This window comes from Chiloscyllium plagiosum, chromosome 19, assembly GCF_004010195.1.
Source record: "Chiloscyllium plagiosum isolate BGI_BamShark_2017 chromosome 19, ASM401019v2, whole genome shotgun sequence".
Taxonomy (NCBI): Eukaryota; Metazoa; Chordata; class Chondrichthyes; order Orectolobiformes; family Hemiscylliidae; genus Chiloscyllium; species Chiloscyllium plagiosum.
In genome coordinates, this window is record NC_057728.1 from 68,304,386 (window position 1) to 68,331,888 (window position 27,503).

The following is a 27,503-nucleotide window of genomic DNA, read 5'->3' on the forward strand; positions in this document are numbered from 1 at the left end:
ACATGAAGCGTGTAAATAACATGAATAGCAAAGGTCTTTTCCTGAGGGTAGGTGAGTTTGAAATTAGGGGGTATATTTTTAAGGTGAGAGGAGAAAGATTTAAAAGGGACCTTAGGGGCAACGTTTTCACACAGAGGATGGCTCCTGTGTGGAATGAACTGTCAGAGTGAGTGGTAGATGTAGGTACAATATACATCCACGAATAGGAAAGGTTTAGAGGGACATGGGTCAAACATAGGCAAATGGGATTAATTTGATTTGGGAAACTTAGTTGGTATGGACGAGTTGGTTTGTAAAGTATGTTTACATGCTGTATTACTCTATGACTCGATTAACTAAGGCAGTCATAGCATAAAAGGCTTACATGAAGCAGAATTCTTAAAATGCATCTACGAGAGTTCTATTAGAGAGGGGATGGTCCTAGAGTTAATTTTAGGTAATGGAGATGGTTCCAAGAGATTGAAGTATCAGTGGGGAGCATTTTGCTGACTGTAATCATGTCACCATTGGATTCAAAATTTATAAAGAAAGGATTGGGCCTGAAATCAAAGTTCAAAACTAGGAAAGGCTGATTTTAATAAGATTGGGCATGATTTGGCCAGAATGTATTGAGAGCAAGTCACTTCTTGGTAAATCATTGTCAGAGCAGTGGGACATATTCGAGAAGAAAATAGGGAGAATACAAGGCTGACATGAGGCAGGACCAACAAAAACAGCAAACCCTGGATATCAAGGGATATACATAATTAGATGAAGAGAAAATGCGAAGCTGATGGCAGATACTGAGGACTCAAAACATCATAAGCCTTAGACGAATACAGAATGCACAAGGAGAAACGTTAAAAGGAAATTAACAGAGCAAAGAGAAAGAATAATGGGAAGTAAAGAAAGGAGAACCTAAATTATTTTCCAAATGTTAGGATGGCCCCCCTAATAGCTAACAGGAGACAGAGGAACAGATATGTAAACAAGTCGTTGTAACGGATAATTTTAACTTCCCTAATGTTGACTGGGAATCCCTTAGGGCTTAGATAGGGCAGAATTTGTGTGTAGCTGCCCGTGGCTGAATGTGACAAAATAGTTGCTTGTATTTTTTTTAACGAGTGAAGAAAATTGTAGTTGGTGCAACAGTTCCTACAGCTCAAATCACAGTGAAATTATTGGAACCAGTGCCAAGTGAGTCTCGTTGACAGTGAAATCCTTGACTGGGGTTGTTAACCAGGGCAGATTAGGGAGCCCTGGCTGTCAAGAGATTCAGAAAGGTCTCCTCAGTCCTACTGACTTGCTTTCAGCTGGCTATTCAGAGCCCAGTTACTGTGCATGTATAAATAAAGGATGACTTGGGAGTTATTTCAATGGTGATGAGAAAAAAAAGTCCAATTTTGAAGAAAATTCACTTGCAACAGGTTGTGTTTGAGTTGGGGCAAGCATTTCTGATGTCATGCCTTTATTTGGGATGCCTGACTCATCCAATTCTCCCATCGAAGTCTGGGCCCAATATGTGGAAAGAGTGTGCTATTTTTTTCCAGGCAACTGAGATTGGTACAAATGAAAAGCTACTGCCTGCAACCGGCCACATTTTTGGTAATTACGGGACCTAATATTCCCTGAGGCATCAGATACTAAAACATTTCAAGAATTGACTGATTTATCAAAGGAATATTACAACTCCAAGTCTCCTGTAATTCTGAGAAGCTGTCGGTTTTTTCCAGCAGTTCAAGAACCAAGGGAATCCGTATTGGGATTTTTGATGAGGTTAAAATGACTGGCAGAGCAATGTGATTTTTGGTTAACCCTGAATGAGATGCTGAGAGACTGTTTGGTATGTGAGACTAATGATATAACCATGCAAAACGGTGTACTGGCTGAAGCCCAACTGGACTTCAAACAAGCACTACAACTGCCTTTGTCATTAGAAAATGTGGCAAGTAGACCCATGTGAGCTACAGGGCAGCCCAATGGAAGTGGACACCCTCACCTGTCTGACTGAGCTTGTGGAACATCACTTGAATGTAGACAATTGTGGAGCCTCATGCAGGGCATATCCTGAGGGAAGGGTCCCTGGGTCAGCCCATAGCAAAATCCCAAAACAAAGCTGAGCCTTGGCCAAATGGCTAAAGTAATCTGGGCCAGCAAACCAATGCAGTTGCTGCTGGTATGAGGACTTGAGACAGTAAAGGAGGCCTTTGAGACCTGACCTGAGTAAGACAACTCATGAGCCAGTATCCAGAAAAGTACACGCCCTGGAAAGTCGATCAACGTGTGGTTTGGAAGTTAAATTGCTAAGCAACATCCAAACCTGAACCAATCAAAATGAATGTCTGGCTAAACGGTCACCTGGTTGTCAGAGGTCGGTACCAGTGCAGCTGTATCAAGACTCACTCTAGAATCCAACCCTGAAGTTTGTGCAAGACCGCAGGCAGACTGAGAACCTGTACCAGGGAACCCTTACCGATCAAGGGTATGACCTTGGTTCAGGTCTCCAATGGGAAACAGATGATGCAGTTAGTCTCAATATTTTTCAATTAGAAAATGGCTGCCTGAGTGAAGTCCTAATTAAATACCTGGAAGTTTTTTCAGGAAGGTCTAGGGACTATCAAAGGAACCAAGGCCACCTCCGATATTGACCAGGAAGCAATTCCGTGATCCTACAAGGCGCTCCCAGTGCCATTTGCTTCAAGGACAAAAGGTAGAAATCACAAGATGGAAAAGTTAAATGAATCATCAGAACAATGTTTACAGAATGGGTAGTGCCTATTGTACCAACTGTGAAGCCTGATGATTCAGTTTGCCTTTGTGGGAATTTTAAGCAAAGAGCAAACTGTTTCTTGCAGCTGGATGAATACCAAATCCTTCACATAGAGAACGTGTATGTAAAACTGGAGGGGGAGGCTGTCCTTCAAGAAGCTGGACATGAGCCATGCATACCTTTAATTGCAACTAGATGAGGGGACCCAGATGTATGCCACAATGCATACTCATAAGGGTCTACCAATATACAAGACTGCTGTTTGGGGTACCATCAGTCTGCACCCGTTTCCAGTGGACGATGGAGAAAATTCTCTACTTCAGGTTGCCATTTATGAATAGATTAGATTCCCTACAGTGAGAAACAGGCCCTTCAGCCCAACCAGTCCACACTGACCTTCTAAAGAGTAACCACCCAGACCCATTTTCCTCAGACTAACGCACCTAACACTATGGGCAATTTACCATGGCCAATTCATCTAACCTGCACATCTTTGGACTATGGGAGGAAACCGGAGCACCTGGAGGAAACCCACGCACACACAGGGAGAATGTGCAAACACCACACAGTCGCCCAAGGCTGTAATTGAACCTGGGACCCTGGTGCTGTGAGGCAGCAGTGCTAACCACTGAGCCAACTTAATGATGTGCTAATAAACAAGAAGACACATATGAGCACTTGGAGAACTTGGACATGTTGCTTAAACGTTTGTCCCAGGCAAACGTATGCTTTAGATGGGAAAAATGGATGTTTCAGGCACCCCAAGTGACCTACTTGGGCTACTGAGCTGTCAAGACCAGGTTACACTCGTTTGAAGATAAAGTGAGGGCAATCAAAGGTGCTCCGCCTCCCATGGCAGTACCAGAGCTTAGGTCTATCCTTGTTTTAGTGAACTATGACAGAATCACGGAATTGCTTTCTGCTCTTGGCCTCCATCTTGGCATCCTTACACCTGCTATTAAAAAAGGGTCAGTCTTTCAAATCGTCATGAGGCCAAGAAGTAGCCTTTCAGGAAGTGAAAAAACAGCTACCGTCATCTAAGATGCTAGACCAATGCGAACCCAAGTGAGCAGTGGTGCTACAAACAATGACTCCCCGTATGGCGATGTTGGCTCACTGGTGTCCTAATGAAGAGGAAAGCCTGATAGCTTATGCTTCCTGGACTTTGGAAGGGAGATTTGGCAGTCATCTTTGGTATGAGAAAGTTCCACCAATACGTTTATGGATGTAAAAGTGTCATAGTAATGGACCAAAGCCCCTGCAATGGCTACTTAAGGAAGACAAGGCTGTGCCACCCTTAGCTTGTTTTCGAATTCAGCAAAGGGTCCTTATTCTCAGTGAGTCCAATACATGTCGGCACACCGTCTAGGAGGCAAAGTGGCAAATGTGGTTGCCTTGAGCAGGCTCCAACTGACGATACACCACCAGTGGTGCCCCTGCTGGAGGAATCTGTTCTGGTTTTAAATTTTGTGGACACCCTTCCAGTCCCCACTGACAATATCTGACTGTGGACACAAGAAGTTAAGACTACAAGATCATAAGATCCCATCTTGGCAAAATTAAAACAGTACTGTTGGGGGAAACAAAATGGACCATCACAACCAGAATTGAAACCTCTCCAGACTTGATGAGGCTAGATCACGGTAGGGGATGACATGTTATGATGGGAACCAAGAATGATTGTCCTGAGGAAAGGTCACTTCTAGATACTGGCTGAACTCCACCAGGGTCATCTAGGGCTAGGGTTAAAGTTGAGTTGAAGATGTTGGCAAGAAGCTATGTCTGGTGGCCAGGATTCAATTTTGACATAGGTACGTTGGTGGGCCAGTGGCCAGAGAGCCAAAAAGGGCAAAAATAACTTGCACCCCCATATTAATGGAATGGCCAGGTAAACCCTAGACTCAATTACATGATAACAATGCTGGTCCTTTTCATGGTCTCAATGTTCCTGGCTATTGTAGATTCCTATTCAAAGTGGTTGGATGTGCATCGAGCTCATTCAGCAACCTCAGGGATGATGATCGAACAGCTGCAAATATCATTCCAAAAAAAGGGATTCCCAGAAACATTGGTCATGGAAATCGTATACCAGCAGGGAATTTGAGTATTTCTTGAAATTAAATAACAATTGGCATGTTCAGACAGCTCCAGACCATTCATTCTCCAATGGTCGAGGAGAAGCAAAAGTCCAAACATTAATTCAGGCTTAAAGACACAGCCTACAGCTTCATTTCAAACAACACTGTTTTGGTTCCTGGTTGATTATATGATGACCCCTCATGCAACTGATTGCTCCAGCAGAGATGCTGCTGGGAAGACTACTCCACACCAGATTGAACTCTATTTTCCCGGACTGGGGGGTGGGGGGTGACACCGCAACAGGAACGCCAATGCCAACCACATGACTCCTCTAAGTGAGAGAGCCAGTTTACTGCAGGAGACAAAATTTGGTGTTGAAACCACGGAAATGGCCTTGCAAGGGAATGAGGTGAGGTCGACACAAGGACAGGTCTCGTAACATACAAATTTCAGGTAGATGAGGCGGCCCTGAACAAACATGTGGATCTATTGAAAGCTACTACCTCATAAACAGGACCAGAGCAAAACATACCGGGCCCCTGAGAAAGGATGTCAGAAGCCATGAATTCTCCCCATCCATCTAGATTCGAAGAAACCTTGGAGTACAAAATGGATGCAGCCTCAATACCATTACCGCCTGAAGGAAAGGAGGTAACTCTCACAAAAGAGGTGGGCTATGGTCTGGAAGACGTCCCAGAAGAAGCTACAGATAAAAGAACAGGCCTACATCCCTAGACTGGAGGGATGTGGGTCGGAGGGGGGGGTGAGGGATTGTGATTGGATATAATGACTGGAACCAGGGCTAAGTACATTTTATTGACAATGAGATCCTTGATTGGGGTTGTTAACCTGGGCCAATCAGAAAGGCCTGGTAACAAATATAATCAGGAGATTTTGGAAGGTCTCCTCACTCTATGGACTAGCTTTTTACTGAGGGGAAAAAAAAAACAGGAGATTCAGAGAATCTCTTCATTTTAGGGACTGGCTGTGAGCTAGCTGGTCAGAGCAGATGTACTGTACACATGTAAATGAAGGGTGACTTGTTGATGGGATGTCTGCCTCATTGGAGTTATTTCACATGGCCTTCACAGACAACAGAAACAAAGAAGACAAGACCTTAAATATTAGTACTTGAAGCTTGTGTAAAATTAACAAAATACCTGAAATATTTGAGAGAAACAAAAGATGTCCAAAATATGCCAGCTAGGCCAGTTTTAGTGGCCCCTGAATCAAACTGAATAATTAAAAGAGAAATTCTTTGGACAGTAGATATTTATCACAGCTGAGGGGTATTGAGGTAAACGTCCTCATTATGACTATGTGCAAGATCTGCTGGTGCTGGGAAGTGAAAAACTGGATGTAAAACTAGTTATATATCTCACTCTCACTATGAGCAAACCAGAAAGTTCAAAACCAAAATTGAAAGAAAGCAAGAAAGTGTTCATACGCTGTCGAGTGAGTGAGAGACAGAGAGAGAGAGAGAGAGAGAGAGAGACCAGCTTTTTGTGCCATGGTCCCTGAAGAGAATGTCAACTCTTTGTCGCCTGGTTTGTGTAAATTTTCATTCATTAATTGTTAAGTGTTGTCTTGTGTAATTTGTATTTTTTTTCCCTGGAACTCGAGCGCTGGGTATACTTTTGAGTTAAATTTATTTTTTTGGGAATGTATGACAATGTGAAAGTGTGGTGTGTGAATTTTCATCAGTTTGGAACATGTATGGTTCCTTTCAGGAACTGTCAGTGGTCGTGTGAAAGAAATGCCTGCCTTAAAATGTTGATTTAGAATTTGTTTCTCAAAAGCTTGATCAGAAACAAACTTTTGGAATTGTTTGAATAAAGCCAATTGAAGGAAACATCAAGTCAAATACAGAACTTAATTCCTGTTTCCTTAAAACATTGTACTATCCAAGTTATGTTTAATTGAGGAAAACGTCTTGGATAAATGTTTAGTTTCAAAATTTTTATGACTGAATTATCTATTTGGAATTTCATTCCCTGGCCAGAACTTCCAAATATTATTTTGGCTATGAATAAATCTTTAATTCCAGAGAATAAGATTTGCTCATCTTTAAAGTTCATTCGTGTGAATCAGGCTCTAAAAACAGGAAAAATTGGAATTTTGGAAAAGTAATCCACTTTGAACAAAATTATCTGACACTATGTTGTAAACTCTGAGAAAACGGATATCAAGGAATTGAAAGAAGTAAAATCTGAGAGAGGAGGTACGCTTTCCTTTGTTCATGAAAGAGCTATGGAACATATGGCTCTTGTTTCTGGACAGGAGGAAATGCGACAGTTGATATAAGTACGTTCGAGACTTTTAGCCCCACCGCTTTAGATCAGCCACAAATGATCTGCACAGCTAGAAGAATTTATATATTCAATTTACTCACTTTACACATTAATGATCTGAATAAAGAAACTGAGGGCACCTGGTTAAATTTGCAGATGATACAAGGACAGGTGGAGGGGCAGGTAGTATTGAGAAGGCAGGGAGGCTGCAGAAAGATTTAGACAGGTTGGGAGGGTGGAGAAAGAAGTGGCAGATGGAATACAAAATGGGAAAGTGTGAGGTCATGCACTTGGGGTAGGAAGAAGACGCATGGACTATTTCCTAAATGGGGAGAAAATTCAGAATTCTGAAGTTGATATGGACTAAGCCAGACCACTCAAAACATTCTTAAGCATGCAGCTCTGGCCATAACTTTGCACTTTGTTTTGGTAACTGTACAGTGAAAATTACCCGGATTAAGTTAGTTAGATTGACCACTAGATTTTAAAATAGACAAAAATGTATTCACAAAATTACACCATGAAACATAAAGAACAGAATAAGGAAGCCCTATAAAACTCAGCCTTTCCAACTAGACTTAATGATGCAATTCCGAATATACACAACAGTCCCAATACGCAAACTCCTTTTAAAACTCAGTATAAATGGTACAGGTTGAGGTAGAAGAGCAGAAAGAGAGAGAGAATTTCCACACAGCTCCCTGTTGAACATCCAACCAGTACAAGACTGAATTAAAACTGCTCAGTTCAGCAAGAGAGCTGACCACTCCCTTTTCATTCTACAGGTCACTTCTAAAACATGACCACTTTGGCCTGATGTCTCATCTGTTTACATATAAACAAAAGGCCTCTCAAAATCTTTTTCATCTCTGTACCAAACCAGACTGATCGGAGTCTGGCCTGGTTTATTACCCCTCTGAAAAAAATCAAAGACAGAGTCTCCATGAGCCAAGCAACAGCTTTTAGAAAAAAAAGGACTAGTTTTGTGACAAAGTGTAAAGGAATTTGGGAGACCTAGTCTCAGTTTCTCTTCAGATAAGTTAGATTCCCTACTGTATGGAAACAGGCCCTTCGGCCCAACAAGTCCACACCAACCCAACCAGATCCATTCCCCTACCGTATAATTACACCTGACAAATGCACCTAACACTATGGGCAATTTAGCGTGGCCAGTTCACCTGACCAGCACATCTTTGGGTTGTGGGAGGAAACCGGAAACTCACGCAGACACGGGGAGAATGTGCAAACTCCACAGAGACTGTCGCCCGAGGCAGGAAACGAACCTAGGTCCCTGGTGCTATGAGGCAGCAGTGCTAACCACTGCCGCCCCTTGCAGGTTGCGTTGGTTGTTACGAAGGCAAATACAATATTGTCAGTCATCTTGAGAGGACTGGAATATAAAAGCATGCATGTACTTCTGAAGCTCGAGAAAGCTCTGGTCAGACCACATTTCCAGTATTGTGAACAATTCTGGACCCCATACCTCAGGAGGTACTGGCCCTGGCATGGGTTCAGAGGAGGTTCACGACAATGATCCTAGAAATGAAAGGCTTAATGTATGAGGAATGTTTGAGGACTCTGGTACTATATTCAATGGAGTTTAGAAAAATGAGGGGGGATCCAATTGAAACTTACACAATACTGGACAGAGTCGTTGTTGGGAAGATGTTTCCTTTGGCAGGAGAGACCAGAACCCAGGGCACTGTAGAGTAAAGGAAAGGCCATTTAGAATGGAGATAAGGAGAAATTTCTTCAGCTGGAGAGTGATGATCTGTGGAATTTATTGCCACAGAAGGTTGAGAAGGGCAGGTCATCGAGTATATTTAAAAGAGAGATAGATAGGTTTTCGATTGATATGGGGATTAAAGGTAACGGGGAGAACGTGGGAGGATGAGGTTGAAAAGCTTATCAGCTATGATTAAATGGTAGAGCAGACATGTCGGGCCGAATGGCCTAATTTCTGCTCCTATGTCTTAAGGCCTCATATATATTATTTTTATTGAAATAAATACTTCGACTAATTAACCCATTCTGCTCAAAATGTGGTAGATGGATACTGTTCTGTTTTTCAGGTAACAGCAGAGATAGAATGTATTTCCAACAACTTTGGAATTCTGACTTTGGCTGCAGACTTACAATGTCACAAAATAGTGATGGACAAGTCATCCTCAACTTATCATCCACTTATTAACAATGCACCTCAGTATCAGAGAACTGTTGTGAAAACATTAAACATATTGAGTATTGGGCATTTTTAAACCATTAAGTCGAGTACATTTAAGCATATCAAGAAATTATAGTAATTTAACCTGGCATCCTAAAACAGTCAAAGGCATTAATATTAAACGCATGCACTCTGTCTAAGTGATTTTAATGCGTGGAAGGAAATTTGTTAGTGTCTTTGAAGGAGTAAAATATTAAATTTTGGACAACTTTACAGCTAGATATATCAAAGATTAATAACTTTTTAAAATGTTACTTGAAGTCCATATATACTACATCAACATCCATTCCCTCATCAATTATCTTTGCCACCTCTTCAAAAAATTCAATGAGGTTGGTGAGACATGAACTTCCCAAAACAAAACCATGCTGCCTGTCACTAACTAGACCATTTTCTTCCAAATGTGCAATAATGTTGTCCCTCAGTATTGTCTCCCACAATTGACATCAGGTTTGCCAGTCAAGAATTTCCTGGATTATCTCTGATTCATTTCTTAAATGAGGAAACAACATTGGCTAATATCCAGTCCTCTAGAACCTTGCCTATGGTCAAAAAGGATGTGAAGATATCTGCTAATGGTGGTGATGGGAGATTTTAATTTTCCCAACATTGACTGGGATACACTTAGTGTCAGAGGTCTGGATGGGGCAGAATTTGTAAGGAGCATCCAAGAAAGTTTCCTAGAGCAGTATGTCAATAGGCCAACAAGGTAAGGGGCCATATTGGACCTGGTATTGGGGAATGGGCCAGACCTGGTGATAGAAGTTGCAGTGGGGAATTTCTTGGGAATAGTGACCACAGTTCTGTAAGTTTTAGAATACTCATCGACAAAGATGAGAGTGGTCCTAAGGGACAAGTACTAAACTGGCCAATTATATCAAAATTAGGCAGGAGCTGGGAAATGTGGACTGGGGGCAGCTAGTTGAAGGAAAGTTCACATTTGATATGTGGGAAGCTTTCATGTCCCTTTGAAAACAAGGGATAGGAAAGGCAAGATTCTGTGAACTGTGGATGAGAGGAGAAATCATGCGACTAGCCAAGCGGAAAAGGGAAGCATACATATGGTCCAGGCAGCTAAAAACAGAACGGGCCTTGGAGGAATATCGGGAGAGTAGGACCAATCTTAAATGAGGAATCAAATGGGCTAAAAGGGGTCATGAAATAAATTTAGTGAGCAGAATTAAGGAGAATCCCAAGGCCTTTTATTCTTATATAAGAAGCAAGAAGGTAACCAGAGAAAGGGTTGGTCCACTAAAGGATAAGGAAGGAAGGTTGTGTGTTGAACCTGACAGAATGGATGAGATTCTGAATGATTACTTTGCATCAGTGTTCACTGAGGAGAGGGACATGATGAATGTTGAGATTAGAGATAGAAGCTTTTTTACTCTGGATCACATTGACATAAGTAGGGAAGATGTGTTGGGTAGGCTAAAGGATATTAAAATGGACAAATCCCCAGGACCGGATGGGATCTATCCCAGGTTGCGGAGGGAGGCGAGAGAGGAAATAGCTGGGGCCCTGACATATATCTTTGCAGCATCCTTAAATACAGGTGAGGTGCCGGAGGACTGGAGGATTGCTCATGTTGTCCCCCTGTACAGAAAGGTAGTAGGGATATTCCAGGTAACTACAGACCAGTGAGCCTGATGTCAGTGGTGGGAAAGTTGCTGGAGAAGGTACTGAGGGATAAAATCTATATATTTGGAAAAGAATGGGCTTATCAGTGATAGGCAACGTGGTTTTGTGCGGGGTAGATCATGCCTTACCAATTTAATAGAGTTCTTTTGAGGAAGTGACCAATTTGAGAGATGAAGGAAGGACTGTAGATGTCATATACATGGACCTTAGTAAGGCGTTTGGTAAGGTTCCCCATTGTAGACTAATGGAGAAAGTGAATTCTCATGGTGTGCAGGGTATTCTAGCTAGGTGAATAAAGAACTGGTTGAGCAACAGGAGACAGAGAGTAGTAGTTGAAGGGAGTTTCTCAAAATGGAGAAAGGTGACCAGTGGTGTTCCACATGGGTCAGTGCTGGGGCCACTGTTGTTTGTAATATACATAAATGATCTGGAGGAGGGCATTGTTGGTCTAATCAGCAAGTTTGCAGATGACACGAAGATTGGTAGACTAGCAGAAAGCATAGGGGACAGTCAAAGAATACAGGAGAATGTAGATAGACTGGAGAGTTAGGCGGAGAAGAGGCAAATGGACTTCCATCTAGGCAAATGTGAGGTGATGCATTTTGGGAAGTCTAATTCGAGAGCAAACTATACTGTAAACGGAAGAGCCTTGGGAAACATTGATGAGCAGAGAGATCTGGGAGTTCAGGTCCATTGTACCCTCAAGGTGACTGCATAGGTGGATAGAGTGGTCAAGAAGGCATATAGTATGCTTGCCTTCATCAGATGGGGTATTGAGTATTAGAGCTGGCAGGACATGCTAAGCGCAGAACAGGCCCTTCAGCCCTCAATGTTGCGCTGACTTGTGATGTATTCCTAAGCTCATCCCCCTACACTATCCAATCATCATCCATGTGCTTATCCAAGGATTGTTTAAATCTCCCTACATTGGCAGGTAGGGCGTTCCACGCCCTTAGCATTCTCCGAGTTAAACACCTGCCTCTGACATTTGTTTTAAATCTATCACCCCTCAATTTGTAGTTATGCCTCCTTGCAGAAGCTGACATCATCATCCTAGGAAAAAGACTTTCACTGTCTACCCTATCTAATCCTCTGATCATCTTGTATGTCTCTATCAAATTCCCCTCTTAGCCTTCTTCTTTCCAATAAGAACAGACCCAAGTCTCTCAGCCTTTCCTCATAAGACCTTCCCTCCAGACCAGGCAACATCCTGGTAAATCTCCTCTGCACCTTTTCCAATGCTTCCACATCATTGCCGAAATATGGCGACACAATATTCCAAGTGCGGCCGCACTAGCATTTTGTATAGTTATAGCATGATATTGCGGCTCCGGAACTCAATCTCTCTACCAATAAAACCTAACACACCGTATGCTTTCTTAACAGCACTATCAACCTGGGTGGCAACTTTCAGGGATCGATGCACATGGACTCCAAGATCCCTCTGCACATCCACACTACCAAGAATCTTTCCACTGACCCAGTACTCTGCCTTCCTATTATTCTTCCTAAAGTGAATCACCTCACATTTAGCTGCATTGAACTCCATTTACCAACTCTCAGCCCAATTCTGCAGTTTATCCAAGTCCCCCTGCAACCTGTAACATTCTTCCAAACTGTCCACAATTCTACCGACTTTAGTGTCATCTGCAAATTTACTGATCCATCCACCTATGCCTGCATCTAAGACATTTTATAAAAATTACAAACAGCAGTGGTCCCAAAATAGATCCTTGTGTCATACCACTAGTAACCAGACTCCAGGCTGAATATTTTCTGTCAACCACAACTCACTGCCTTCTTTCAGAAAGCCAGTTTCTAATCCAAACTGCTAAATCCCCCTCAATCCCACGCCTCTGCATTTTCTCCATCAGCCTACCATTTGGAACCTTATGAAGTCCACGTATAGCACGTCAACTGCCCTACCCTCATCTACATGCTTGATCACTTTCTCAACAAACTCAATGAGATTTGTGAGACATGACCTGCCCTTGACAAAACCATGTTAACTATCTGAAATCAAATTGTTGCTTGCTAGATGATTATAAATCCTATCTCTTATAATCCTTTCCTACAACAGAAGTAAGGCTCATTGGTCAATAATTCCCTGGGTCTTCTCTACTGCCCTTCTCGAATAAGGGCACAACATTTGCAATCCTCCAGTCCTCTGGTACTAAACCTGTAGACGATGACGACTCAAATATCAAAGCCAAAGGCTCTGCTATCTTCTCCCTCGCTTCCCAGAGAATCCTTGGATAAATCCCATCCGGCCCAGGGGACTTGTCTACTTTCACTCCTTCTAGAATTGATAACACCTATTCGTAACTAACCTCAATCCTTTCTAGTCTAATATCTCGTATCTCATTCTTCTCCTCTACAATACTCTTCTTTTCCTGAGTGAAAACCAATGAGAAATGTTCATTTAGCACCTCTCCGCTCTCCACAGGGTCCACACTCAACTTCTCATTTCTGTCTTTGACTGGCCCTATTCCTACCCTAATCATCCTTTTATTTCTCACATAACTATAGAAAGCTTTCGGGTTCTCCTTTATTCTATTTGCTGGAGACTGCTTGTGTCCTCTCTTTGCTCTTCTTAACTCTCTCTTTAAATCCTTCCTAGCTGATCTGTAACTCTCCATCGCCTCATCTGAACCATTTGCCTCGTCAACACATAAACCTCCTTCTTCCACTTAACAAGAGATGAAATTTCTGTAGTAAACCACGGTTCCCTTACCTTATCACTTTCTCCCTGCCTGACAGGGACATATCTATCAATGACATGCAATATCTGTTCCTTAAACCAGCTCTACATTTCCATTGTCTGCATCCCCCGCATTTTGCTATCCCATTCTATGCATCCTAATTCTTGCCTAATTGCATTATAATTGCCCTTGCCCTATCGATAACTCTTGACCTGTGGCACGTACCTGTCCCTTTCTATCGCTAAACTAAATGTAACTGAATTATGGTCACTCTCTCCAAAGTGCTCACCTACAACTAAATCAAGCACCAGATCCAGTGTGGCCTCCCCTTTTGTCGGCCCTTCGACATACACTGTCAGGAAACCCCCCCTGTATACATTGGACAAAAACTGATCCATCTGACGTACTACAGTAATAGCATTTCCAGTCAATGTTGGGGAAGTTAGTCCCCCATAATGACCACCCTGTTCCTTTCACTCCTGTCCAGAATCATTTTGCCCATCCTCTCCTCCACCTCTCTGGAACTCTGTGGAGGCCTATAAAAAAACTCCAAGCAGTGTGACGTTTCCTCTCCTGTTTCTAACCTCAGCCCACACTACCTCCGTAGACGAGTCCTTGTCAAAAGTTCTTTTAGCCAAAGTTATACTATCCTTGACTAACAAGGCCACACCTCCCCCTCTTTTATCACCTTGCTGTTCTTAATGAAAAATTGAAACCCTGAAACCTACAACATTCATTCCTCACCCTGCTCTATCCATGTCTCTGAAACAGCCACAACATTGAAGTCCCTGGTTCTGGATCAGTGGTGCTGGAAGAACACAGCAGTTCCACCATAGAACACACCAGATGGCCTCCTTCTTTAGAGACCGCAATTTCCCTTCCCACATGGTTAAAGATGCCCTCCAACGCATCTTGTCCATATCCCGCACCTCCGCCCTCAGACCCAACCCCTCCAACCGCAACAAGGACAGAACGCCCCTGGTGCCCACCTTCCACCCTACCAACCTTCGCATAAACCAAACCATCCGCCGACACCTTCATCAGGAAAGTTGGGGTTAAGGGAGAGGAAAGGGTGCGAAGAAATAAATATGAGAGTGGGGATGGAGCTGTGTGGAAGGTAGCTTGGAAGACGATAGGTAGATGCAGGTGGGGTGTGATGGTGATCTGTCGGAGAGGACGGTGAAGTGGATAGGTGATAGGACAGCTGGAAACTTCAAACTGTACAGTATCAACGTTGACCTCACCAAATTCCAAATATCCCCTCACCAACCTCTCCCAGATCCAACCGTTCAACCTCGCACTGCCCTCTTGAACTGAACTAATTGTCCATCTTCCTTCCCAACTATCCACTCCACCCTCCCCTCCGACATATCACAATCAATCCCACCTACATATTCTTATCGCCTTCCCAGTGACCCTCCCACCAGCCCAGCCCAGTATTTATCTTTCAGCCCCATTGCCCCCTCACCACATTCCTGACGATCTCCACCCTCTCCTCCCTGACCTATCACCTTCATCTCCTCCCCCACTGACCTATTGTACTCTATGCTACTCTATCCCTACCCCCACCCTCCTCTAGCTTATCTCTCCATGCTTCAGGCTCTCTGCCTTTATTCCTGATGAAGGGCTTTTGCCCGAAACGTCGATTTTGCCTGTCCTCGGATGCTGCCTGAATTGCTGTGCTCTTCCAGCACCACTGATCCAGAATCTGGTTTCCAGCATCTGCAGTCATTGTTTTTACCTCATTGAAGTCCCTGGTACCTATCTATGCTGCAAGCTCACCTAACATGTTGGATACTTTTGGCGTTGAAGTAGACACACTTCAAACCAGCTTGCTGTCTGCCAGCACATTCCTGTGACCGTGAAATCCTGTCTCTGTCCTCCCTACTCTCATTTATCTTATCTAACTCTTATCTATCACAGTCTCTGCCTCCCGAATGATCCAAAGTTCATCCAGCTCCCGCCCCAGTTCCCTAACACGGTCTTGGAGAAGCGAGAGTTGGATGCACTTCCTGCAGATGTACTTGGGTGGGTTACTAATGGCGTCCCTCACCTCAAACATCATGCAGGAGGAACATTGCTCTCCCTGCACTGCCATCCCTGACAGTCCCCTTATCACAAAGTAAAAAACAAGAGACGCTTACCTGATGTGTCCCTGGTCTTTACGGTTAGAGGAGGTGGTTGTGTGGGAGGCCCTACAAAGGTAGGGTCTCGGGTTTATTGGGCCTCCCACCCATTCACATCTTCCAACCTTTAAGGGGGATATATGCAGCAAGTACTTTACAAAGAGGGTGGTACGTGCCCGAAACGCGTTGCCAGCAAAGGTAGTAGAGGCAGGCATGGTAGATTCATTTAACATGTGTCTGGACAGTTGCATGAGTAGGTGGGGAGCAGAAGGATGCTTAGAAATTGGTGATAGGTTTAGACAGTGGATTTGGATCAGCTCAGGCTTGGAGGGCGTGTTCCTGGGCTGTAAATTTTCTTTGTTTTTTTTATGCAATTTAGGATACCCAAAACCTCCTCCTTCAATATATTAACATTGTCTATTCATATAATCATCACTGACCTCAGCATCAGCCATTTCCTTCTCCTTGGTGAATACCGATACAAAGTACTCATTAAGGATCTCTCCCACATCCTGTGGCTCCTGTGTTCCCTCCTTTATCTTTGAGTGGGCCTACTCTTTCCCTTGCTACCCTCTTTCTTCTAATATATGTATAAATTACAGATCCCAGTAATGTACTCAGCTTAGGTAGCTAAATTAAAAGCCCTGATGGAAGCACTCAAATTAGCCGGGGTGAGAAAGTATAGCTTATCCTGTGCTAAGCGAGGGTATATCATCTTGTCTGGGAGCCAATACAACATGAAGAGCTGGCTAAATATTTAATCAAAGCAGCAAAACTGCCTAAACAAGGTGCAGTAATTCAAATTCAGGCCCACAGAAAGACTCAAATCCCCAGAAACAAAGCAATGATTATTCAGATAAGGCAGCCAAGCCCTTACAGAGGAACAGGTTATGATTGACGAAGTGCCTGTAGCAGCAATGGATGAAGTTAAGAAGGACATCACCTTAAGCAAGACGGTGTACCCCCAAAGGAAAGGAAAAAGGAACGGCAATAAAGGGGCAAGATGAAGTATGGAAAATGCATTACAGGATAGTAACCACACATTGCATAAGGCAGACATTATTGGGACTTATCAAGGTTTAGCACACATCGGGAGACACAAAGTGCAATATTAAATGATCTGGTGCTGGTGATGCCCAGGAAAATGGACGGATATTGTGCAAAGATTTAAGGTATGTACACAACGTAAAAATGATTACCAGCAGGAAAGCACTGTATCCATTATCAGGAAAAGCCTGCAAGTAGACCCAATATTGCAACTAGAAAAATTGGTAATTGATGCTCTTAAAAATCACACAACACCAGGTTATAGTCTAACAGGTTTATTTGGAACCACTAGCTTTTGGAATGCTGCTCCTTCATCAGGTAGTTGATGAAACACCTGATGAAGGAACAGTACTTTGAAAGCTAGTGCTTCCAGATAAACCTGTTGGACTATAACCTGGTGTTGTGCAATTTTTAACTTTGATCACCCCAGTCCAACACTGGCATCTGCAAATTGTAATTGATATCGACACTGAACCTTTGCTCTGGTATAGAAAAGAAATAAATTATGCCTGACAGAAACCTGTGAACAGATATAAGCAGGAATGGTTATCTTGCAAGACCTTGAGAAGAGTTTTGACAGCATTTTCCCTCTGTTTCCTCTTTGTAGTGAGACAAACCTGGTGTGTAATGTCACCTATGAGCCAGAGGAGTGGGCAAAGGAATCAGACACTTAAGCACAGTTAGAGAAGAGATCATCCCTTTCCCCCAGTGAAATTCAAGACGCAGTCTGTGAAAATTGGATTGTATTCTCAGAGAGTTACAATGACAGTTACAAGGACTAAGACCAGTATTAAAACAAGATGTGGTCTGAAAGCATCACACATTCAAGACTTTCAAATCTTACTTCATTGAAAATTAAGAGTTGAGTTTTTAAAGCTGCTGTAGAAAAGATGTTGTGGAAAAATGGTTTAGTTTCTTCTCAAAACATAGATAAAGCTTTTTGGAAAACATTCAATTTGAATGCTCAATTTAGAAAAAGAAATGTTTGTCTATATATCTTCTTAGAAAATGTTTTATTTTGGACAATTAACATTTAAAATGCCACTTTGAGATTATAAAAGTTTTTCTGACAGTTATTTTTAAACTGAATATGCAGAAATAGGACATTATGTCACCTGGTGACTTTGGCTCTGCTCCTTCTGAGGCTAGCAGAGTTAATTTTCTGTTGGCAGCTTTGAATTTTGTCACACATCTTTGTGTGGTGAGATGTGTCTGTGGATATTATTAACTCACTGGGCTTCTTCCAGTGCCAGAGGATTTTGTTTTTGAATGGGTTTCAAGAACAGAGCAGGGAGCTGCAAGTCACACAAGAACAAAGTCTTTGCTGAAATTAGGATTGATAAAATTACTTAATTAGCTAATTCAAATATGCAATGGGAAATCAACTGACTGTTAAAGGTTGAATAAATTTAAATTTTTAAAGAAGGAAAGTATAATCTTGCGAGTTACATTTGAGAAAATTATATGTACCTTTTGTAAGAAGGACCAAATCAGCGAAATTTGGTAATGTATAAAACTAAGCAGTAATAATGTTTGTTTGTCTCTTTTAAAACTATTGCAGAAACATGTTTTTTGCATAATACTCTGGGCAGTAAAGTTTTGTTTCTGACTTCGGGACAGGCAGCAGAGAAAAGTGGCCGAGCAGAGGCTGATAGCTAAGTTCGGTACCCATAGGGAGGGCCTCAACCGGGACCTTGGGTTCATGTCACATTACAGGTGACCACCATTGCACTGTACACACACAGACACTCCTACACATACACACACACTCCTATACACACATATACACAGACCTGCACACAGACACCATGCACACCCTTACAGACACACACACTCCCACATGCACCCCCTCACATCTAAACATCATGGCATAGACAGAGAACACAGGGGGCCAACACCTTCAACATATTGTCTAGCTATCACCATTGTTAACAGCTAACCCGAGAATGCAACTTTTTTAAAAAAAGGTTTTGTGATTTACACATGAAAGAAGTGAAACTATCACGGTATTCTAACGGATGAAAGGCTTAATAGATAATCAATTTTTCAATGTATAATTTCCAGTTACATCACACTGTAAATTGTTGCTATAAATTCTGTGTTAGGATTGAGTCCTCCACTACCACCTGATGAAGGAGCGACACTCCAAAAGCTAGTGAGCTTTCGATTAAACCTGTTGGACTATAACCTGGTGTTGTGTGATTTTTAACTTTGTACACCCCAGTCCAACACCGGCACCTCCAAATCATCACTAGGATGTTGCCTGGGATGGAGAAATTGAGCGATAAGGAGAGACTGAATAGGCTTAGATTGCTTTTATAGAGCACAGAAGACTGAGGTGCATAAGATGATGAGGGGGATGGACAGAGTGAGTAGAGAGCAGCTGTTCCCTTTGATTGTGGGGTCAATCATGAGAGGACATACTTTTAGGGTAAGACATAGAGATTTAGAGGGAATTTGGAGAAAAATGTTTTCCATCAGTGGGTGGTAGGAATCTGGAATGTACTGCCTGGGAAGACAGTGGAAGCCGGAAACCTTACAATCTTTGAAACATACTTGAATGAGCACTTGAAATATCATAATATTCGAGGAAATGTGACAAGTGCAGGAAATTAACGCACTTTTGGTGGTAGTTATGTCGGTGCAGCCTTGATGGGCTTAAGAGCCTTTTCTGCACCGTATGTGAGCCCACCTGTGAAATCTTTTCAAGGGAGCTGAATTAGCTGATTTGGCCACTAAAATGAATGTTTGGACCAGGTGAGGAAGATACACAGGCACCCTTCAACGACCTTTGAATGTGGCCTGGAAGAGCCCAAAAATATTGTTTAACAGATAAGGAATTGACACATAATAAATAGAGAAATTGACTTTTGGTTTTGGTGAGGAGGAGGTAAAACTTGCACTTCGAGACATAGAGGGAAAAATACAGAAGAAATATCAACAAGGTGGATAAAATTGAAGGAAGAGGTGGAGAATCTTTTAGGTCCATGCATAACAGCCTGAGGGAATGTATAATGGGGACAAAGAAATATGCATAATAGGGCTGGGCAACTGAATATATACTTCAGTTCTGTCCTCAAAGAAGTGGAAACAAATCAGATTCTAGAAATATTGAAGAATGCAAGATTTAGCAAGAGGGAAGAACTAAGGGAGATCAATATTAGTAGAGAAATGGTGCTGGGAAAATTGAAGGTAGATAATTTTCCATGGCTTGGTAATCTACAGCACAGAGCACTTAAGGAAGTGATTCTAGAAATAATGGATGCCTTGGTAGACATGTTCCGGGAGTCTATAGACACTGGTACAGTCACTGACACTAATTATTGAGAGGAGTTACAGGGAGGTAGTTACTCCACAGCCACGTGAAGAAGTAGGTGGGTTACCGTTAGGGGTAGGAAATGAAACAAGCAGGCACTGAAGGGATCTCCTGTGGTGGCTCCCCTCTACAACAAGTATACCGTTTTGGATACTGTAGGGGGGACAGTTTACCAGGGGTAAGCAATGGGGCACAGGTCTCTGGGGCAGAGTCCATCCCTGTTGCTCAGAGGGGAAGAGGGAAGAGGAGTAGAGCTTTAGTCATTGGGGACTCCATAGTTAGGGAGACAGATAATGCTGCACAGGGATGGGAACCTGAACTGTAGTTCCAGTCTACAGGAGGTTGAGGGTAGTGAGGTCAGGGATGGGTTTACAAGGACTCGAGAGGTCACCAGCAATCAGGATGTTGGTTTGAAATGTGTGTACTTCATTGCCAGGAACATCCGGATTAAGGTGGGTGAACTTGCAGCATGGGTTGGTACCTGGGATTTCGATGTTGTGGCCATTTCAGAGCCATGGCTGGAGGAGGAACAGGAATGGTTGTTGCAGGTTCTGGGATTGAACCGTTTCAGTACGAACAGAGAAAATGGTAAAAGAGTGGTGGAGAGGAGTGCTATTGTTAATCAAGGGTAGTATTACAGCAGCTGAGATAACATTTGAGGACTCAGCCACTGAGGTAGTTTGGGCTAAGGTTAGAAACAGGAAAGGAGAGATCACCCTGTGGAGAGTTTTCTATCGGCCCCTGAATTGTTCCAGGGATGTAGAGGAAAGGATTGCAAAGATGATTCTTGATTGGAGTGAGAGTAACAGGGTAGTTGTTCTGGGGGACTTTAACTTCCCCAATATTAACTGGGAATACAATAATTCAAGTAGTTTAAATGGGTCAATTTTTGTTCATTGTGTCCAGGAGGATTTTCTGACACAGTATGTAAACAGACCAACAAGGGGCGATGCCATATTGGATTTGGTACTGGGGAATGAATCTGGCCAGATGTTAGATTTGGAGGTAGGTGAGCACTTTGGTGATAGTGACCATAATTTGGTTATGTTTACAATAGCAATGGGCAGGGATAGGTATATACCGCAGGGAAGGAGGTATAACTGGGGAAAGGCAATTATGATGCGATTAGGCAAGATTTAAGATGCATAGGATGGGGAAGGAAACTGCAGGGGCTGGACACACTTGAAATGTGGAGCTTATTCAAGGAACAGCTACGGCGGGTCCTTGATAAGTAAATACCTATCAGGCAGGGAGGTAGTTGTCAAAAGAGGGAGCCATGGTTTACTAAAGAAGTTGAAGCTCTTGTCAAGAGGTAGAAGAAGGCTTATGTAAGGATGAGGCATGAAGGCTCAGTTACAGGTATTAAGAGTTATAACTTAGCCAGAAAAGATCTAAAGAGAGGGCTAAGAAAGCCAGGAGAGGATATGAGAAATTGTTGGTGGATAGGATCAAGGAAAACCCTAAGGCCTTCTATAGGTATATCAGGAATAAAAGAATGACCAAAGTAAGATTAGGGCCAATCAAGGATAGTAGTGGGAAGTTGTGTGTGGAATCTAAGGACATTGGGGAAGTGCTTAATGAATCCTTTTCATCAGTATTCACATTAGTGAGAATACGGAGATACAGGCTACTCAATTAGATGGGATTGATGTTGACAAAGAGGAGGTTTTAGCAATTTTGGAAGATCTGCAAATAGATAAGACCCCTGGGCTGAATGAAACTTATCCTCAGATTCTCTGGGAAGCCAGGGAGGAGATTGCAGCGCCTTTGGCTTCGATCTTTATGTCATCACTGTCAACTGGAATAGTGCCAGAAGACTGGCGGATAGCAAAAGGGGAGTCAGGACAACCCTGGTAAATATAGACCAGTGAGCCTTACTCCAGTTGTGGGTAGGATGTTGTAAAAGGTTGGAAGAGATAGGATTGATAATCATCTGGAAAGAATAATTTGATTAGGGATAGTCAACGCGGTTTTTTGAAGAGTAGGTTGTGCCTCACTAACCATATTGAGTTCTTCGAGCAGGTGACAAAACAGGTGGATGAAGGTAATGCGGTTGATGTGGTGTATACAGACTTCAGTAAGGCACTCGGTAAGGTTCCCCATGGTGGGGTACTGCATAAAATACGGACTTTCGGGATTGAAGATGATTTAGTGGTTTGGATCAGAAATTGACTAGCTGAAAATAGATAGAGGGTGGTGGTTGATGGGAAATATTCATCCTGGAGTTCAGTTACCAGTGGTGTGCCACAAGGATTTGTTTTGGGGCTACTGCAGTTTGTCATTTTTATAAATGATCTGGAGGTGGGTGTAGAAGGATGGGCTAGTAAATTTGCAGATGACACTAAGATAAGCAAAGTTGTCGATAGTGCCGAAGGATGTTGTAGGTTACAGATAAGATGTGGAGCTGGGCTGAGAAGTGACAAATGGAGTTTAATGCAGAAAAGTGTGAGGTAGTTCACTTCAGAAGATGTAACAGGAATGCAGAGTACTGGGCTAATGGTAAAATTCTTGGTAGTGTAGATGAACAGAAAGATCGCAGTGTCCAGGTGCATAAATCCCTGAAACCTATTACCCAGGTTGACTGGGTTGTTAAGAAGGCATATGGTATGTTGGGGTTTATTGGTAGGGGAATTGGGTTTCGGAGCCACAAGGTCATGCTTCAGCTGTACAAGACACTGGTAAGGCCGCACCTGGAGTATTGCGTTCAGTTCTGGTCACTGCATTGTCGGAAGGATGTGGAAGCTTTGGAAAAGGTTCAGAGGAGATTTACTAGGGTGTTGCACAGTAAGGAAGGGAGGTCTTACAAGGAAAGGCTGAAGGAACTGAGGCTGTTTTCGTTGAAGAGAAGAAGGTTGAGAGGTGGCTTAATCGAGACGTATATGAAAATCAGAGGGTTAGATAGGGTGGACAGTGAGAGCCTTATTCCTCAGATGGTGAAGGTTAACACGAGGGGAGATAGTTTTAACTTAAAAGGTGATATAGATTTAGGGCAGATATTAGGGGTAGTTTCTTTACTCAGAGAGTAGGAGGGGTGTGGAACGGCCTGTCTGCAACAGTAGTAGACTTCCCATCGTTAAGGGCATTTAAATGGGCTTTGGACATACATATGGATAATAATGGAATGGTGTAGGTTAGATGGGCATCAGATCAATTTCACAGGTCGGCGCAACATTGAGGGCTGAAGGGCCTGTACTGCGCTGTAACATTCTATGTTCTATCAAAAAGCGAGGTCGAGCGAAACCAGGGAATTACAGACCAGTAAGCCTGACAGTCATGGATTCTCAAATCCATTGTAAAGAACTTTCACGCGGAGCATTTAGGAATCAGTGGCAGGATCAGACAGAGTCAGCATGGATTTATGAAGGATGAATCATGCTTGACGAACTTATTGGAATATTATGAAGATGTAACTAGTAGAATAGACAAGGGGGAGTCAATTGATGTGGTAAATTTGGACTTTCAGAAAATGTTTGAAAAAGTCCTGCATAAAAAATTATTGTGTAAGATTAAAGAGTGTGGGATTGGGGTAAGTGTATTGATATGGACACACTGGTTGGCAGAGAGGAAACTAAAAGTCGAAATTCATGGGTCCTTTTCAAATTGGCAGGCAATAACTAGAGGGATGCCACAGGGAACAGTGCTGGAAACCCAGTTATTCATGATATGTATTAACGATTTGGATAAGGGAACAAAATATAATTTCTCAAAGTTTGCCGATGATAATAAGTTAGATGGGTGGGTGAATTATGATGAGGATGCGGATCTGGACAGGTTGCGTGAGTGGGCAAACCAATGGAAGGTGCAGTATAATATCAATAAATGTGAGGTTATTCACTTTGGAAGCAAAAATAAGGCAGCAGATTACTACCTGAATGGCTGTGAACTCTGAGAGGGGAGTGTGCAGTGGGAGCTGGGTGTTCTTGTGCACCAGTCGCATGAGGTGCAGCAGGCGGTAAAGAAGTCACATGATATAAAGAACAAAGAAAATTATGGCACAGGCCTTCATTGTGTTGGCCTTCATTGCGAGAGGTTTCTTGTACAGGAGCAGGAATATGTTATTGCAGTTATACAGGACCCTTGTAAGGCCACAACAAGAATATTGCATGCAGTTTTAGTCTCCTTTTCTGAGGAAGGACTTGAGGGAGTGCAGTGAAGGTTTACCAGACTGATTCCAGGGATGGCAGGACTGACTAACAGGGGCAATGGCAAAAATGTTCAATTCCTTTTTGGTCACAGGAGAGTGTCAGAGGATTGGAGGACAGCCAATGAGTTGCCGTTATTCCAGAAGATAGCAAAGGACAAACATGTGTCTAACATCAGTGATGGGGGAACTATTGGAAGCAATTATGAGGGACAGAATTCTTCTGCATTTGGAGAGTCAGAGATTAATCAAGCATGGTTCTGATATAAGGAGGTCATTTCTCACCAACATGATTGAAGTTTTTGAAGAGATAACAGGTTTTTGAGGACAATGCAGTCGATGTGATCTACTTGGACTTAAGATGTTAAATATCAGTCTCTCGCATTGGTAGCAAAGTTAATAGCCCATGTGATCCAAGGAAATTTGGCTAATTCGATTCAGAAGCGGTTGAGTGCCAGAAAGCTGAGGGTGATGGTCATTAGGTATTTTTGTAACTGTAAGCCTGTGGATTTCCATAGGATTGTGGCCTTTGTTTTTTGGAGTACATGTAATTTTTTTCCACTTTAGTTTATGAGGGTTGATCAATAAGTGTGCAGATGATCAAAAAATCAGTGGTTAGTAAATAGTGAGGAGGATAAAGATGGACTGGACAAATAGATTAGATTAGATTATTTACAGTGTGGAAACAGGCCCTTCGACCCAACAAGTCCACACCGACCCGCCGAAGCGCAACCCACCCATACCCCTACATTTACCCCTTACCTAACACTACGGGCAATTTAGCATGGCCAATTCACCTGACCTGCACATCTTTGGACTGTGGGAGGAAACCGGAGCACCCGGAGGAAACCCACGCAGACACAGGGAGAACGTGCAAACTCCACACAGTCAGTCTCCTGAGTCGGGAATTGAACCCGGGTCTCTGACACTGTGAGAGTGCTAACCACTGTGCCACCGTGCAGCCCATGTAGGCTGACCAGTAACAAAAGGAATTCAATTTGGATAAGGTGAGCAGGACAAACAAAGCAAGGGAATACATAATCAATAGTAAGACCCTGGGAAGCATCGAGGATCAGAGGGACTTCAATGTGCATGTCCACTGGTTCCTTAGGATAGACTGACAGTTGATAAGGTAGTTAAGAAGCATATGGAATACTTCCTTTTATTAGCCACGGCAACAAATACAAAAATGGGCAGATTAGAATAGAGCTGTCTAAGACACTTGGCCACAGCGAGAGACCTTTCTGCAGTTCTGGTTGCCACAGTATAGGAAAAATGTGATTACACTAAAGTGGATGTCAAAAAAGAGTCACTGAACTCAAAACTTTAACTATGTTTTATCACCAAAGACATTGTCAGACCTGCTATGTTTCTCCAGCACATTTTGTTTTTCTTTCAGATTTCCTGCATCCACAATTCTTTGTGGTTGTTATACTTGATTCATTAGAATGTTGCCTGGTTTGGAGCATTTTGGTTATCAAGAAGATTAGATCAACTAGAGTTGTTTTGCTCAGAGCATAGAAGGCTGAAGGGAGACCTGATTGGAGTGTACAAAGTTATAAGCAGCATAGGCAGACAGAAAGAAATCTTTACTTTTAGTAGAGAAGTTAATAATCAGGAATAATTGATTTAAAATAAAGAACAATACATTCATGCAGCATGGAAACAGATCAGGTTTCCTAAACTGAATGAGTTTAATTTGCTTGTATTTGGCCCATATTCCTCTAAACCTTTCCTATCCATGTACCTGTAAAGAGCAGGAGGTTTAGAAAGGATTTAAAGAATATTCTATTCACCCAGAGGGAGGGGTATCTGAATCTCACTGCTTGAAAGGGTGGTAGAGGGAGAAACCATTACAATATTTATGAAGTATGTAGATTATTTGTAGTGCCAAAGCATAAAAGGCATGCTGGAACTGGGACTCAAGTGGGTAGATTCTTAATGACACAATGCACCAAAAGGGCTCTTTCCATGCAGTAAAACTCTATGAATCTATTTGAGAATTTTTGCAGATATGATAACATATACTGTGTAACATTGTAGTAAACCATTTTTAAGATTCTCAAAAATTAACAATTAAAAGTTATGAAAATAACATATTTGAGATTAGAAGATTAAAGACAAATAAGGTAACCTGCTCTCTCCTCTCAGTTTCTTGCTGTTCTTTCAGCTTTTGTTTTTTCTGCTCTTCATGAACAACTTGTTTTTTCTTTTCTAGCCATACCTACAAAACATGAATAGACACACATTATTGTTGGTAAGTAGTCACTTGTTCAACTTTCCTATGGATTCATGCTTCCTTCGTAAAGATCCCGTCTCTATGTAATTCTTATTCCTAATAAAGGAATACTAAGAAGAATGAAAGGATGAATAAGAAAGAGGACTTTTCATTTAGGGCATCTCATTTGCTTGGTCAAAGTGATTGAATGGAAAGCTAATTTGGGGGATAAATGAGATATTAAGATACACAGATAAGAGTAGATTGGCAATGCTGAATTGCCCATAGCACCCAAGAATGTGTGGGCGAGGTGGATTAGCCATGGGAAATGCAGGCTCAGAGGGATATGGTAGGGGTTTGTCTAGTGGGATATTGTTTAGAGGGTCGGAGTGACTTGATGGGCCGAATAGCCTGTTTCCTCACTGTAGGCATAATGACAGAGAGGCCACTCTGGTTAATTATAAACATGCATAGAGATGTACAGCATGGAAACAGACCCTTCGGTCCAACCTGTCCATGCCGACCAGATATCCCAACCCAATCTAGTCCCACCTGCCAGCACCCGGCCCATATCCCTCCAAACCCTTCCTATTCATATACCCATCCAAATGCCTCTTCAATGTTGCAATTGTACCAGCCTCCACCACTTCCCCAGGCAGCTCATTCCATACACGTACCACCCTCTGCGTGAAAACGCTGCCACTGACATATCTTTCCCCTCTCATCCTAAACCTATGCCCTCTAGTTCTGGACTCCCCCACCTGAGGGAAAATACTTTGTCTATTTATCCCATCCATGCCCCTCATAATTTTGTAAACCTCTATAAAGTCACCCCTCAGCCTCCGACGCTCCAGGGAAAACAGCCCCAGCCTGTTCAGCCTCTCCCTGTAGCTCAGATCCTCCAATCCTGGCAACATCCTTGTAAATCTTTTCTGAACCCTTTCAAGTTTCACAACATCTTTCCGATAGGAA

General features: G+C 42.6%; 1 protein-coding gene across 4 annotated transcripts in view; it reads right to left on the bottom strand.

Annotated features, from left to right (window-relative positions):
- LOC122559357 (microtubule-associated protein 9-like) overlaps positions 1 to 27,503 on the bottom strand; it is a 179,314-nt gene that overhangs the window by 76,168 nt on the left and 75,643 nt on the right. For all 4 annotated transcript variants that reach the window (XM_043708800.1, XM_043708803.1, XM_043708801.1 and 1 more), the window contains one exon: positions 26,448 to 26,537. In XM_043708800.1, coding sequence (XP_043564735.1) covers positions 26,448 to 26,537 — 90 coding nt within the window. The remainder of the gene's footprint in view (positions 1 to 26,447; positions 26,538 to 27,503) is intronic.